The sequence below is a fragment of the Leptidea sinapis genome, chromosome 25 (assembly GCF_905404315.1).
Source record: "Leptidea sinapis chromosome 25, ilLepSina1.1, whole genome shotgun sequence".
Taxonomy (NCBI): domain Eukaryota; kingdom Metazoa; phylum Arthropoda; class Insecta; order Lepidoptera; family Pieridae; genus Leptidea; species Leptidea sinapis.
This window is the reverse complement of record NC_066289.1, coordinates 12,757,151-12,771,490: the sequence shown is the minus strand read 5'-3', so window position 1 is coordinate 12,771,490 and position 14,340 is coordinate 12,757,151. Positions and strand designations below refer to the sequence as shown.

The window sequence follows — 14,340 nt, the reverse complement described above, 5'->3', positions numbered from 1 at the left end:
TACTAAATAATAAAAGAATCTACATTCTTGATGTCAAAAGATTATTCAGGACGTAATTAAGGAATAAAAATAAAATTATTCGATAAAAAAATTCATGAATAGATATGATATGTTAGTGCAAGTTATCTAAATAGTATTGAATAAAAAAATTGCATGACAGTCATATGAAATTAGTAAAAGTTATTTTAGTCAAGTCAACAAGCAAGCCAAGAATGCGGTGACTAACGTTTGATAAGGATAATTGAGTCATTATTATTTTATGCCTTATTTTCATATACAGTACATTATTCAGCCACCTAATACATGCCCCTTGTTCTATTAAAAACCTTTCTTTAACTAAGATCTTGTTATTAGCTGCTGAAACATATTTAACAGAAAACGAGTTTTTCCTTATTCTATAATATAATTAACGTATCGGGATGGGCCTATAACTATTTGATGAGGATATTTTTGGTAGTTGATTATAAGCTTAGTATTTTCTTTGGTTAATGCGAGTGTTACACATTTACATTAAAAACTTTATTAAGGATTATAACGCGTGTAATTGTAAATGTGTTTATGCATTAAAAACTTAATGAAGGAAAACTCCTTAGCCCGATGTTTCGTGATCTTTCAAGAGCACGTTTTGAGGGGTCTGCAGAAACGTCGGGTTACATATAATAATAATAAAAATGTAACTTTCACGCAAAAAATCTAATGTAAAAGCACGGTTTCAATTATACGTGTTTTTATCCTTTAAAAGTATTTCATTTATATTTTTTATTTCATTTGGTCTCATAGACCATTTGTCAACTTTTCTTATTTTTATTTTGTACACTTTTTCCCAATAACATATATATTAAACGTATCGGAATGATCGGGAACTTTTTATCATTAGATGGACTCTTTGTAATTTTTTACGGTTTATTTTTAAATATTGTCTTCAAAAGAAGACTATGAAATTGAGCCAAAAGACCTGATGGAGATATAGAGTCACGTAACTCGTTGAAGTATTATAGGGAAGAAGTATAAAAATTATAAGAATGAATGTAGATGGAAGCGTTGTAAGAGTTTGATCTAGATACAACAAAAGTATGGCGATTATTAGACAAGAAATACCACTTGTATAGCGAGTTTTAATTATAATCCCGTATTTTATAAATCCAAACAAGACAATAACAATTTAATGGCAAAATCTCTCACGGAATTAAATCGTAAAAAATATCTATAAGTCAACTTTCCCTCAAAGTTAAGAATTTTAATGGTATCATAAAAAACGTGTCTAAGATGACTTATATAAATCTCGCAAATATTTATATGTTTGACACTAGATATACTCGTATACCTCACGAAAGGATCATAAAATGTATTACGGTTATCACGGCTATTAAGAAATTGTAAATAAATCGATAAAACATTGCCTTTTCTTTGAAAAACTGGTGACGATCATATTATGTTGTTTTCACAGATTTTGATTTACGTAACATTCTTAGCGAAAACATAGATTTTTGTGAAGGAAGTGTTAACAATTGTATACGTAAACTTTATGATGGCTAATGTGAGAATTTTGTTATGCGTGCATATATTTTTGGTAAGTAACTAAATTCAACTTTGTATCAAAAGCTTATATATTGTCTAAGTCTTAATTATTGTAAGTTATGTGTTTGTTTTACAGGATTTGTTGTCAGGAAAGTTTTATACTCTATCCATGTTTCTTGGATAATGTTTTAAACATTTACCAGACAAACCGCCTTTTTTTAAAGATGAAAATAAAAAGATAAATGGAGTGGTCAAAAAAACAAACTTTAGGAGCAATATTTATCTTGGCTTACATTAAGATACTCTTTCAATACTTTTATAATCGTTTCGCAAGTATCAGTAATGCATTTACTACTTTTTGCCTTTGATATCCGATGCAAATACAATAAAGATGAATATTAATCACCAATAGTTAGAAATCTCAAACAAACAGCCAACAAAAATAAGCGCGTACACCTTCCCTAAGTGCCCTGTGATTCCATAATGTGAAGCCTGTTAAGAATGTTTTTGTATTTTGAAAACTATGCTACGACACAACTTGTATTTGAAATTTGCATGAAACTTGTCAAATAGATGTATAATACCTTGGTGTAAAGCAGGGGTAATAAAGTGAGAAAACAAATTTAATTGGTAACATCGTCATCTAGTATTCAATGTGTCAAATGCATCAATCATTTTATAAATATTTCCAATCTATTTGATACGTGTAAATCATTGCACATTGCGGTGAATGTCTAGACGCCCAATTTCATGTGATTGTCTGTGACGTGTTGTTTGATATTTTCGCATGTCATTGTTTTGTCTTTTTAGGTCACTCTGCTGATTAGTGCCAAATGATAGTTAAGGATACCTAAGATATATGGAGCGAAACCGAACTGGCTAATTAATTAAATGAATTGTGAAATAGAACAATGGAGATATAAATGTTGACGTTGTGATTTCATGATTACAGATACGGATTGAGAATTATTTTGATTTTCAAATAAATTAAAAGATTTGTCTTAATCTGGATACAAAAGTTTGTGTTTTTGTATTCAACATTTTTTGGCAACTTCTCTTCATCCTGCAGAATGTAAAAGAAAAAGACAGATACACCATATGGCCTAGTCTTACATCATTTATATGTCCAGATAGACAGCTGTAAAATAGTACAGAACAGCAATATTTCTCTAATTTGTCAAAGGAGGCTAAAGACAAAATAATCTTACCATATAAATCCTATGCTTCTTTTTTCATAAGATGACTCAACAACAAAGATTCTGTTATTATCTTTTAATCTATGTTTTATACCGACACGTTCAATGTTATAAGTATACTCACAACATTCAAAAACTTGTTAAAACACAGTTTATTTCTATCAAATTCTACAAATACGCTTAGGGGCTACCTTAAACAAACGGTATGCAAATATTAATATACTGTATATGTGTACACTACACATGAAACAACTGTAGGGCTTCTTGTTATTTCCATGTAAGTATTAACAAAGGCATCAAAACATTGTTGTACAAGACGTACTAAATATTCAAAAACTCGAAGAACTAATGGACAAGTATTGACTCCATTACTTTATTTGTCGGTCGTAAAACTTGGCATTGAAGTTGTTGGTACAATTTTAGGACCAGGAAACAAAACGGTGACGTCTTCAAATGAGTATAGTTTAAGTCTTGTACCAGTTTACGACCTCTACGATTCTTGTTGACTATAAAAATTACTCAGGCTTAGCAAAGAATGTTGGCGCCGCAACGTGTTTACACATTGACCGTGCAAACTTCTAATTTAACGCTTTGCCTTATTTGCTAACTTTGTGTGATTCAACATTAGCGTATCTGTGAAATATTTAAATTTGATTTGGACAAAGGAACAAGGATTATATTTACTAGCCGGTAATATTATCTGCGGACCTAACGTCGATGACGTCACATTGTCGCTTTGTTACGGTATGTAAAACAAGCATCACTAGGATATTATTATTATAAATAAATAAACAACCATTTATTTTTCTATATTATTAATTGATGTAAAAGTGTTGTGTAGTGATGTTGATTATTATTATTATAATGATGAAAAATCAATGAAAGAATCTGAGTTAAGTACAAAAAGTATTTTCTATTATATATTTTATTAGAACTATTATAGCGACATAGAACAACTTGAAACTACAGAAGTATTAACAACAAAAGTCAAAACGTAACAATGAAAACTCGAAAAACAAAGCTAATGAATCTGAAAACCGTACTGACGCAACAGGACGAGCGCTCGGGGTTGAAAGAGGTAAGGGAGGGGGCTCCACGTTCCAGCGAGGACCAGAGATGGTGTTGGCGTGTAGTAACTGTAGAATGTGTCAATATTTAGTAGGAGTCGCACAATGAAGCTATTTGCTATATTGACGCGTGTCTACATACCTTCGGTGGTGAATAGGTCGGCGTGCATATTTCAAAATATTATTATATTATGCATATGAGTGCATTTAACATGTTATTATGTTGCATAAAGAATGGCCTACTTTATTAATATATATTATGTCACAGTTCGTTGCTCAGCCGCCCTCCACATTACCTTTGTTTTGCCATTTGCGGTTGAATAGCTAATTTAGCTCACTTATCTGATCTAGTCACTCATATGACCGAAATTTGAAGCCTCACCAACTCGCATACGTCATCTTACATCGACATTCCATTGTTTGATGCCTGATGTTGCTACGGCAACATTTGTAAGCGATTTTAGAGTTAAAATGTTATTTTGAATTTAACCTCATACTTTGTGAATTTTTAAGAGAGACTGTCTAAATACTGACAATGAAAAAGACAAATTACATCGAATATATCCTTTTTTTGTGGCGCCCAAGATTGAATCTGGTTTCTTTTCGTTTGGTTCTGATTCCCCAGTGAGTATCACTACACTTACGGTTCTTTTGATTATCTTATTTATTTTCTTTATTTTACGCGAGAGTGATACATTTAAATAAAATACTTTTTAAAATATTAAAACGCGTGTATTTAATTGTAACTGTATTTAAGATAAGGAATTGCTTAAAAGTTAAATTTTTTATAATTTCTTTATTTTACCCGACGTTTCGTGACCTTTGAAGAGCACTCTGCTCTACCGCTATTTAAATAAAGCAATGTTTTCTAATAATTTTTATTCCTCTGTATAATAACAACCTTGCCTTCATATTATATCGTTCAAATTTTACATCGTTTTCATTTAAAATAAATATTCTATGATAAAAAGACTTAATAAGATATTTATTTATTATAACATTGAAAAGTAATAGATTATTATCTTCGCATAGTACGTACTAGATACTTTGTAACAGTACCTCATTGTTCACGTACGTAGGTACTTATTAAGCGTTTCATTTTATTATTTGATAACTTTAAGCCAGGAGACCATTCAGTCCTTTCACCTCGGGCTCGCCGCAGAGCTAATTAATGTGTAATGCACTTTGAAACCTCATCTTGTATGATAATTAGAAGTCAACTTGTTAATGACATGAGCTGGGGTAGCAATATATTAATTAATTACTGGCTTCTTGGCTACCTCACAGTTTCAACGGCATTACACTTTGTTACTTATTTCGTTTATATTATATTTGTAATGTAATTCGGGTGTCTTAAATTAGTTTTTCTTTTTCAGCAAACTTTTGATGATATTTGGCATACGAAATTTGATATCGACATTTAAAATATTTTGTTAAATTACGAAATTTATAGAGATTACAATTATTATTTTGTTTCTCCTTAGATATTTTATACGTCTAGATAGAGTCTATTGCTCCTAGACAACAAATAAAAACAAGCCAGGCTTAATAATTTAGTGTGGGTGACAAACTGCGTGTTACACTCGCGATTTGTGTGACACTTGTGTTAAGTGTACACGATTCTTATTATGAAATATTGTCACAGCAGAACTGTCAAACTGTGCGTCAAAAAATTTGAATATAATTATTCATTCTAAATTTAAATTTCGTATTAAAAATATTAAGGGTCACGTATCGAAATAAAAAACTCTCCTATCTCTCGAGATGGATCAAACTGCACATAGTGTGAAACTACACATAGATCAAACTGAAAATATGATTAAAATCGGTCCAGTAGTTTAGTAGGGTTGCGTATAAACGTGACACGAAATTTTTGTATCTAAAGATTTGTTATATAGATACATTATTTTGAACTAGAAAACACTGCAGCTCAGTTATACGATTTTTTTTTCCAGATTTCTGTCAATAAGATCAAAAGTGCTTTTATAGAGGCCTTTTTACTGCAGGCTTGTCAGTTGTGTGTAAAAGAAGTAAAATTCCAATTACAACATTGAGTAACGAACATTCATGAGTCCTTTTTAAACTCTCAAACTAAAAAATATTGAATATTTTAATGAGAAGAGGAGGCAACGTATTAAATATGTAAATTATTTATACTAGCAGTTTTTGACTAAAACTATTCTTACTTAAAAAATGAACAAAACTGTTACATAATATGCAAATATTAATACTGGTCGATTTTAGTGAAACCTTTTTGAAGGATACTTCTTGTTTGGTATTGTAAGGTGATGCATTGTTTTCAATTATGCTGTAAATTGCATTCCCTTTACAGGTTTGGACAAAGCCTCAGCCTTGTTCGCCTTTTAATGGTCGCTTTCAATTCAGAAACAATGCTCTGTGACATTGGCTAAAAGTTATAAAATAAAAAAAAATACCAGGTTTCAGAGATAATGTATTAAGAGAAGGTAAAGTTTTTTGTATATGAGGAAACTAATATTTTTTTAAGAAAACCATTTCAAATAGACTGTAGCCTGAATTGAATATTTGTAAGTATCATATTGTGATAGCTTATAAGTACAGAATGCTATATTATTTATATAAAGTTGGGGAACAATATCATTAAACTTAGTTATTCATTTATTATATATCTTAATGACGAAATCTAATCAGAAAATACCAACCAATTTTGTGCGAAAAATCCGAAATTGTCAAATTAAAAATTTTGTATACAACGGCAATAGAAATATTTTTTGATCAATATGTTGAATAAATTATTATCGTCTCGAGGTTGAGCAATCCCTCAATTACTTAAACAATTAATTACTTACTTTTATGTTTCTTTCAATGTTAATTATTGAATTCAATGCAAACAGTAAAAGATGTGCTTATACTTAAATAAAATGTGTATAACTAAATTGCTTAAGTTTTATATTTTGAGAAATTATTGAAAATTCGCTCGTGTGGTAAAAGTTACCATGAATTAAATGAGTTTCTAAGTGATACTACTTGGGAATCTATCTTGGGAATACAGCGGCCATTCACAAGGTATTAAATAAAAAACTATATTAATGAAATATCTTTTCAAATGGGTAGTAACTTTTAAATAATTGATTATTATATCCTATATATTTTTTTTATGAAAATACGGGAAGAGACGAGCAGGACGTTCAGCTAATGGTAATTGATACGCCCTGCCCATTACAATGGAGTGTCGCTCAGGATTCTTGAAAAGCCTAAAAATTCTGATTTGCACTACAATTGCGCTCGTCACATTGAGATATAAGATGTGAAGTCTCATTTCCCCAGTAATTTCACTAGCTACGGCGCCCTTCAGACCGAAACACAGTAAAGTTTACACATTATTGCTTCACGGCAGAAATAGGAGCCGTTGTGGTACCCATACTCTAGCCGGCACCCTGTGCAAAGGAGCCTCCCACTGGTAATTATATAATAATAGTATTATTATATAGGATTTTATTTATACTATAGCTCGTGAGAAGGACATACAGGAAACTCAACGGCCACTGTTTTCTATTAATAGAGTTTTTACAATGGCTGTATATACATAACAAATTATTTTGTAAGGTGCTGCATCAAATATATGAATCCTATTCAAAGTTAAAAGCTTTTAAAACATCAAATATTTCATAAAAGTTATAAAAAATAAATTGTACAAAAAAAATTATCGTTTATTGGATGTATCAACCTTTAGAGTTGGAATTCATTGTTTTTGTAAGGATGCTTCGTGAACATGATGGTCGTGATTACTGTCTTAATTAGGAATCGCATACAAGAAATACAATGATTTATTGTCGATAACAGGTCGACCTGGCAGCACATACAGCACCGAACAGAAATGATTAATTAATTTTAAATATCCTTGAAAGCGTGTCGTGTCCTTGCTAAAACATGTCGCTAACATATTAACAAGTTTGACCACACACTTTACGATTAGCATGAATCCTGCGTAGTCCAACAAAGAATTTAGATGTCGTTATCTTATAGACGCCTCGTAAAATCGACATTACTATTCACTAATGCCCGTCGTACATTAATGTCACATTAAATATTTCGTAATGATGCAAGTATCGGGCCATATGCATCGCTAATAGATGCACGTGTTATTCAATTAAAGAATGTATTCTATTTCCACTTGACTTGTAGTAAGTTCTCATACAGTCATCAGTTAAACAGAAGGCTTCAGAGTCTGTGAGCCATATTAAACTCAAATTTAATCACTTAGAAGTAATTGTTATAATTGCATATTTCTCAAGACGTGTTCCCTCTACATTACTTAAAAAACTGGGATACGTGCTAGGAATGTATATGTATTATGTTAACTGGCACGCGCTTTCATATGAAAGGGCCTCTTAAGGATTCCAACAGTTTTCTCGTACAGTTATAGTGTAAAGAGTCCAAGAGATTTCACTACTGCGCTACGCGTCCTTGAACCCCAAAGTAGGTTTAATGGATATGTACACGTACACTGTATAAAGTGAACTTTAGTAAACATTCAACTATGTTATATTATATGTTAACTAGCTGCTGCTCGCGACATCGCCCGCGTGGACAATATAAGTCTAGCATGACCATTATATGTAGCCTATATGTTGTTCCAAACTCTTGTTGATATTCATGCAAAATCTGAATTTGTTCAGTAGTTTTTGCGTTTGGTCCAGACATACAGGGGTGAAAATATAATTAGAAAATCTTAAATTATACAAGAACCTTTTTATTTGCAAATAAAAATGAAACAACAATTAGCGTAAATATTTTAGTCAATGACTTTCATTTTTTAGAAAAACAACAAAATGAGACTTAACAACTGCCGTTTAAACATAAGATTTCATACAAACAACTAAATGTATTTTAAGGTATCAACAGTAATGGACAACTAATTAGAAACAACAGAAAAATACAGTAAAAATTTATTTAATTTATAAGAATAAGTAATCAGTTTTGTTATGGGGCAGTGCGGCCGATATTAATACCATCTTTCTGCTGCAAAAGAGGGCTATTCGCGCGATTTATAACCTAGATCCTAGAGAATTATAAGAGAAAAACTTAAAGAAATAAACATTTTGACTGTTGCTTTTCAATACATTTTTGATAATGTTCTGTATGTTCATAAGCACATTGAGCAATTCTTTAGAAACTGTGATATTCATAATGTTAACACGAGGAACAAACATAAACTTGTTATGCCTACTACTCGGTTGGTCGAGTTAGTAAGTCTTTTGTTGGGCGATGTATATGCTTCTACAATATGATCCCAGAAAATGTACAAAACAAATGAGTTACGAAATTTAAAGGAATTGTTTAAAAACGTTTGTGTGGGAAAGGTTATTATAGCATAAACGATTTTCTTAATGACACCACGGACTGGGAATAAAGCGAACACCCTCGGCTCTTTAATTATAAATGTTTATTGTACGATATCACATTGTAATCCATATTTTATATAAAAAAAAAAGCCCGCTGAGTTTCTTGCGCCCATTCTTCTCAGGTCTGAGGCAGTCTCTTTCGAATGGGTGGTAGTTTTTGACGTTCAATAAGTGATTTTAAATCCTATTTTGAATAAAAATATTTGAATTTGATTTTGAATTTGAATTTTGAAGTAATATATTGTTTACTTAATACTGTTCAAAGGCGAATAAATTTAGTTATAATTAATATTTAATAGCGTAGCCTTAATTGCTAATAACAGCTCTCCAAACCGTGGCATCTATTCAAGCACTGTCAGATATTTTTCGATTGGGATTGAGTTCCATGCGTTGAAAAAATCTTCGTAGAGTTCTTTTTGACTGGAGTTTCGTTTGTTTGGGACTTTCTTTTTAACGACGTACCACAAATCTTCAAAAAGGTTTAAACCCAGACTATGTGCAGGCAAGTCTAAGACAGAAATACGCTGTTCTGTTATAAGACGTTTGACACGGTTAGCCGTTTGTTTAGGATCATTACCATGAAAGCTAGCTGTTACTCAATTTTCTGGCGGAGGTATGTGGGATTTTTTTTGATTTCTTGATTGCAAGTGTTTGTCAATCAGTATATGCCCAATTTAATTTATTCTCTTCTTTCTTCTCTTCTTTATTCTGAATTCTGTTCTCTTGGTCGTAATGTTTTATTTGCTCAATAAGTAACGCAAGCAATTATAGCTGCCAAGTTCAAGCTCACATGCTCGCTGGGTTTCTTCTTCTGAAATGGACTCATCAGAATAATCACTTCATTCCTCCTCTAATAAGGCACGAATTCTGTCTCTGTCTCTTTTTGTCTTTCAATATACATTTTGATCAAAAACTCTAATTAATAATAAAAAGTCAACTAAAGAAACAAATTACAATGAATGAAAAATGAAAAAAAAAATACAATAACTTATTAACATAAAAACGTAATAAGAGTTACAATTCATCAATGGAAAAATTGATTCATTAAAAAAATACGTCACTATCCTCTCCCTCACGCCCATGCCTCCTGCTTCTGAGCGAGCGAGGGTTGCCAGACAAAGATTTAAAAAAATACACTAATTTATAATCATTTAATCTAAAACATTTACGTATACATATCAATACAGTTTTATGCTACCATAATATGGTTCACCAATTTTTTCCTTTATCTCTACTCATAAAGTTTTGTGCTCAACTTTTGCTCTTATCTCACTCAGAACGAATTCCTTGAACTAATTTCAATATATTGTCACATTTTTCTTAACAATTTCTTGTTTCCACTGAGTTTTGAATAATGAGGCCTACTTCTGAAACACCTCGTATGTGTCCTCATCACCTAACCTAAAACTGTTTGTTTTAAAGTCGACAAATCAGAAGAAAAAATGTCAAGTTAATTTGGTCAAGTATTACTACGTAAAGGATAATGTAATTTTATGTTTTTAATTTGATCACATGTAATTGATCATTTAAGTAAAAAGAGTGAGCATAACAGAGGAATAATAACTTTAACAAAATATTTTCTACTAAGACATTGAAATTTCATTAATGGAAAAGGTTGCTAACATCTGTTATCTATTTCAAATTAAAAAAAAAAAAAAAACAATAATTATAATCATTCAATTCATTAATTGACTTCTTGTGTTTAATATTCATTAAATATTTTAATACTGGATGTATAAATGTTAGTAATCAAGTATGCGGTTTTATTTTTAAAGAATGCTTTACAATAAATTAAAATAACGCTTTTTAAATTGATCCAATTAATAATGGTGTACGAAGTTCACCACGAGCTTCACACATGCCACACAGTACGAGTTATGTACTTTTAAACTTTTAGCAACTAACTTCTACTCGCGTCTTCTTCCGCGTGGACTCTGCCTATGACCTGTTTCTCCAAATGTTTCAAAATTTAAGGATAAATATAACTACCCTATTTTCTGTATTGTTGATAAGGTATGTGCATACCAGTAATGATCGGTAGAATATTTAAGAGTGAAGTTGGTCTGCAATTATATTAAAAAACTTGTAATTAGGGAATCTATTGTTGTAACTATAAAAAAAATTAATACATCGACGATTCTTATTCCCCTATATTCTTTTCCAAAACTAAGTATATTAAATTTATATAAAGTTTTGAAATTCAAAGGAAGAGTAAATCTTACTTCACATCAATTTTTAGGCTAGAAATTAAGCTTTATAAAAATATGTCAGAAGCAATCGGCTTATCACGGCGCTAAAAACGGGGCTTAAAAGTTATTCCTGATACTATATAGCAGAAGTATGCTCACAGAATATTTTGATTTTATTTAAAAAAAACTATTGGAAGCATTCCAGCTAGTACCCTCAAACTGTGAATGGGTAACATACAAATTTATAATATTAGTTTTTACTGCTTTACATTAAACAAAAAAATATGTTAAAAATATAATTAAGAAGGAAAAGTATTTATCACATTAATTTTTAACGAGGAGTGTGTAGGTAACTACTGTCTTCTGTGTTAATTGTCTTGTATCGATGGCAAATTGTCTCAGAGTAGTTCACTTCATTAATTGTTCATAGGAAGGTAATTTAAGTGCGTTACTTCATATTTTTTAAATAAAATAAAACAAAACTTCTTTAACACTCTAATCTCTAAACTCTAAAAAAAATCAGTTTCTATAATTCTTAAAATGCATTCTCATGAGTTTTTTTTTTTTTATGGAATAGGAGGACAAACGAGCGTACGGGTCACCTGGTGTTAAGTGATCACCGCCTATGTATTATTATTATAATTATTTGTAGGGATATATATTAATTTAAAAATATAGCTATTATAGCAAAAAATATAGTAATATATAGTATATAAATAGTGTTAAAAAATTGAATACATCCATAATTTCCTTTAGAATTCATCCCTGTCTTTCATTATTTGTCTATTGCTAGACTAGTTAGGTTATACAAGTATACAATACCTACACATAATAGGTTTAATATTTGATTTGCAGGAATGCTTCACGATAGTAATATTACCTGGTCGGAATTGAACCGAGCATATCGTTTTTTCTTTACGTGATGACTTCTATCTGCTGTCTGTAGTTATATCTGCAGCCTGTTCCTTTTCCAGCATTCCAGCTTTAACGGATATAGTAGAAGGATATTTGTAGAGAGCGTAATATTAAGTGTACATTACTTAATAATACTTATTGATGGATGATGCTGTACATATCAATACGGCAGTAAACAGTATCTCATAATGTTATATTTTGTTATAACAGAATATCTCGGGGCGACTCATCAGGGTTGGTTACTGACGAAGGTAACACCGAGCACGAAGCTTGAGGCTACTCATTAGCAATAATACAGTTCTCTGTTTGTCTACAAAACAATAATATGTATTAGGAGAAATCCGATAGATAGCCTTATTGATATATCCGCCTTTAGTATTTATGTTATTACAAGGGCACGCTCGCAATATTGTCCGCTTAAATTCGGTGTATTATTATAGGCCACAATAGATCATTGAAAATCGGACATCGGTTAAGTTTTTAAAATAAGGTTCCACAAGCTAGCTGACAAACAAAAAATTTTAGAAATATATGTTTTGGGCCTCGTTTGTATGAGTGTACAAGTTCTTATTTGATAAATATTTATTGAGGTGGATCCATCTATCCTACTACGGAATAATAAAATGTGTATATTCTACTATAATTATGTTATAAATAATATTAATATTTTCTTTATGAGTATTTTTATATTTCTGGGAAGTAATAATACCATGGTACATAATTGTGATCGTTTTGTTTTATCTATTTTATTTGTATGATTTTTAACCTACATACATTGGGCACCCACATTTTAAAGTAATATTTGGTTTGTGCTAGCAAGTAGTACATACATTTCTATTTCATTTAAATCTAATCCACATAGTCTATGCAGTTTGGTTCGATATGTCGTGTTCAGCAGAAATCTACTAAATCTAAAATAACATATTTTATAACCACTATAATTAATTTTAAGTTAGCTGACCCGGCATTGTTTTAGCGATATAAATTATTTTAGTGTTTGACTACGTTTTCTCCGACGTACTGTACAAATCCGACTACTACGGAAGTCTTTTCATTTTCCAGGTTATTATATAGCATTTCTATGACACTCACAAAATTATGGCTTTCTATTGGTAACAGAATTTTCAAAATCGTAGATCGTGAGATAATGGCCGGCAACGCTCCTGTGATTCCATTGAGTGTTGCAAGCGAATGTGGGCGGCGATGACCACTTAACACCAGGTTCACTGTTTTGGCGATAATGGCTTACACATTAAAGAGATATATGCTGTCCCTGGCTATTTTGTCAGATTATTTTAGATAAACATTTCCATTATACATTATATACGAATATGAATAGCACGCAGATGGCAGGTTTTTTCCTACTTACTTGACACATATCGTTTTATTTTGGATAATTAGATAAGATAATATATAGTGTATATCTTTATAAATTAAAGCATATGTGTTATATGCAATGTATAAGCTTATTTCTTGTTATTCTTCTATAAAGTTTCATTAAAATCTATTCAGTACTTTTAACGTGAAAAAGTAACAAACATACACACACACACTCGAGAACTTTCGCGTTTATAATATTAGTAGGATAAATATTAATTCAAACAACACAAATCTTATAATTATATTTACAATACAACCTAGGATTAAATTAAATTAAAACTGGTAGTGTTTCCGCGTTGGATAACTAGGCTGATCTGTTCACCAAAATAGCTGCTGGTTGATAGTACTTTGTAATAAACCAAACGGCACAAAGATGTAGGAGTCACTAAGACCGAATTGTTTGCAACGTTTGCTGTCTTTGGCAATCGAAGCAGCATCCCTAGCACCAACTGACGTAACTTGGACATGAGCAGGAGACAGAGTGTCGACGCAAGTCGTGTCCCACACCAACGCCCTCTCCCGTGCCCAAGCCAACAGGCTCATAAAAGGTCATAAAATCATATTATAAATAATATTCGATACAAATATGTGCTGAATAAATTTCTAAGACTACTTTCACTAATGAAACGTAATATGTTAGAATAATCCCATCGCAAATACTAACGTAGTGCAGCTTTGAGTCAGAAGAGTG

General features: G+C 31.2%; 1 protein-coding gene across 3 annotated transcripts in view; it reads left to right on the top strand.

Annotated features, from left to right (window-relative positions):
* The window catches only part of LOC126971926 (A disintegrin and metalloproteinase with thrombospondin motifs 9-like), a 213,854-nt gene that overhangs the window by 183,931 nt on the left and 15,583 nt on the right, over positions 1-14,340 (top strand). The window contains exon 2 of one of the 3 annotated variants that reach the window (XM_050818438.1): positions 1,473-1,570. The exons of 1 other annotated variant lie outside the window; for it this stretch is intronic. In XM_050818438.1, coding sequence (XP_050674395.1) covers positions 1,526-1,570 — 45 coding nt within the window. In that variant the 5' untranslated portion in view covers positions 1,473-1,525. Of the gene's footprint in view, positions 1-1,447; positions 1,571-14,340 lie in introns of all 3 variants that reach the window. One more of the 3 variants, XM_050818437.1, reaches the window with a different exon arrangement.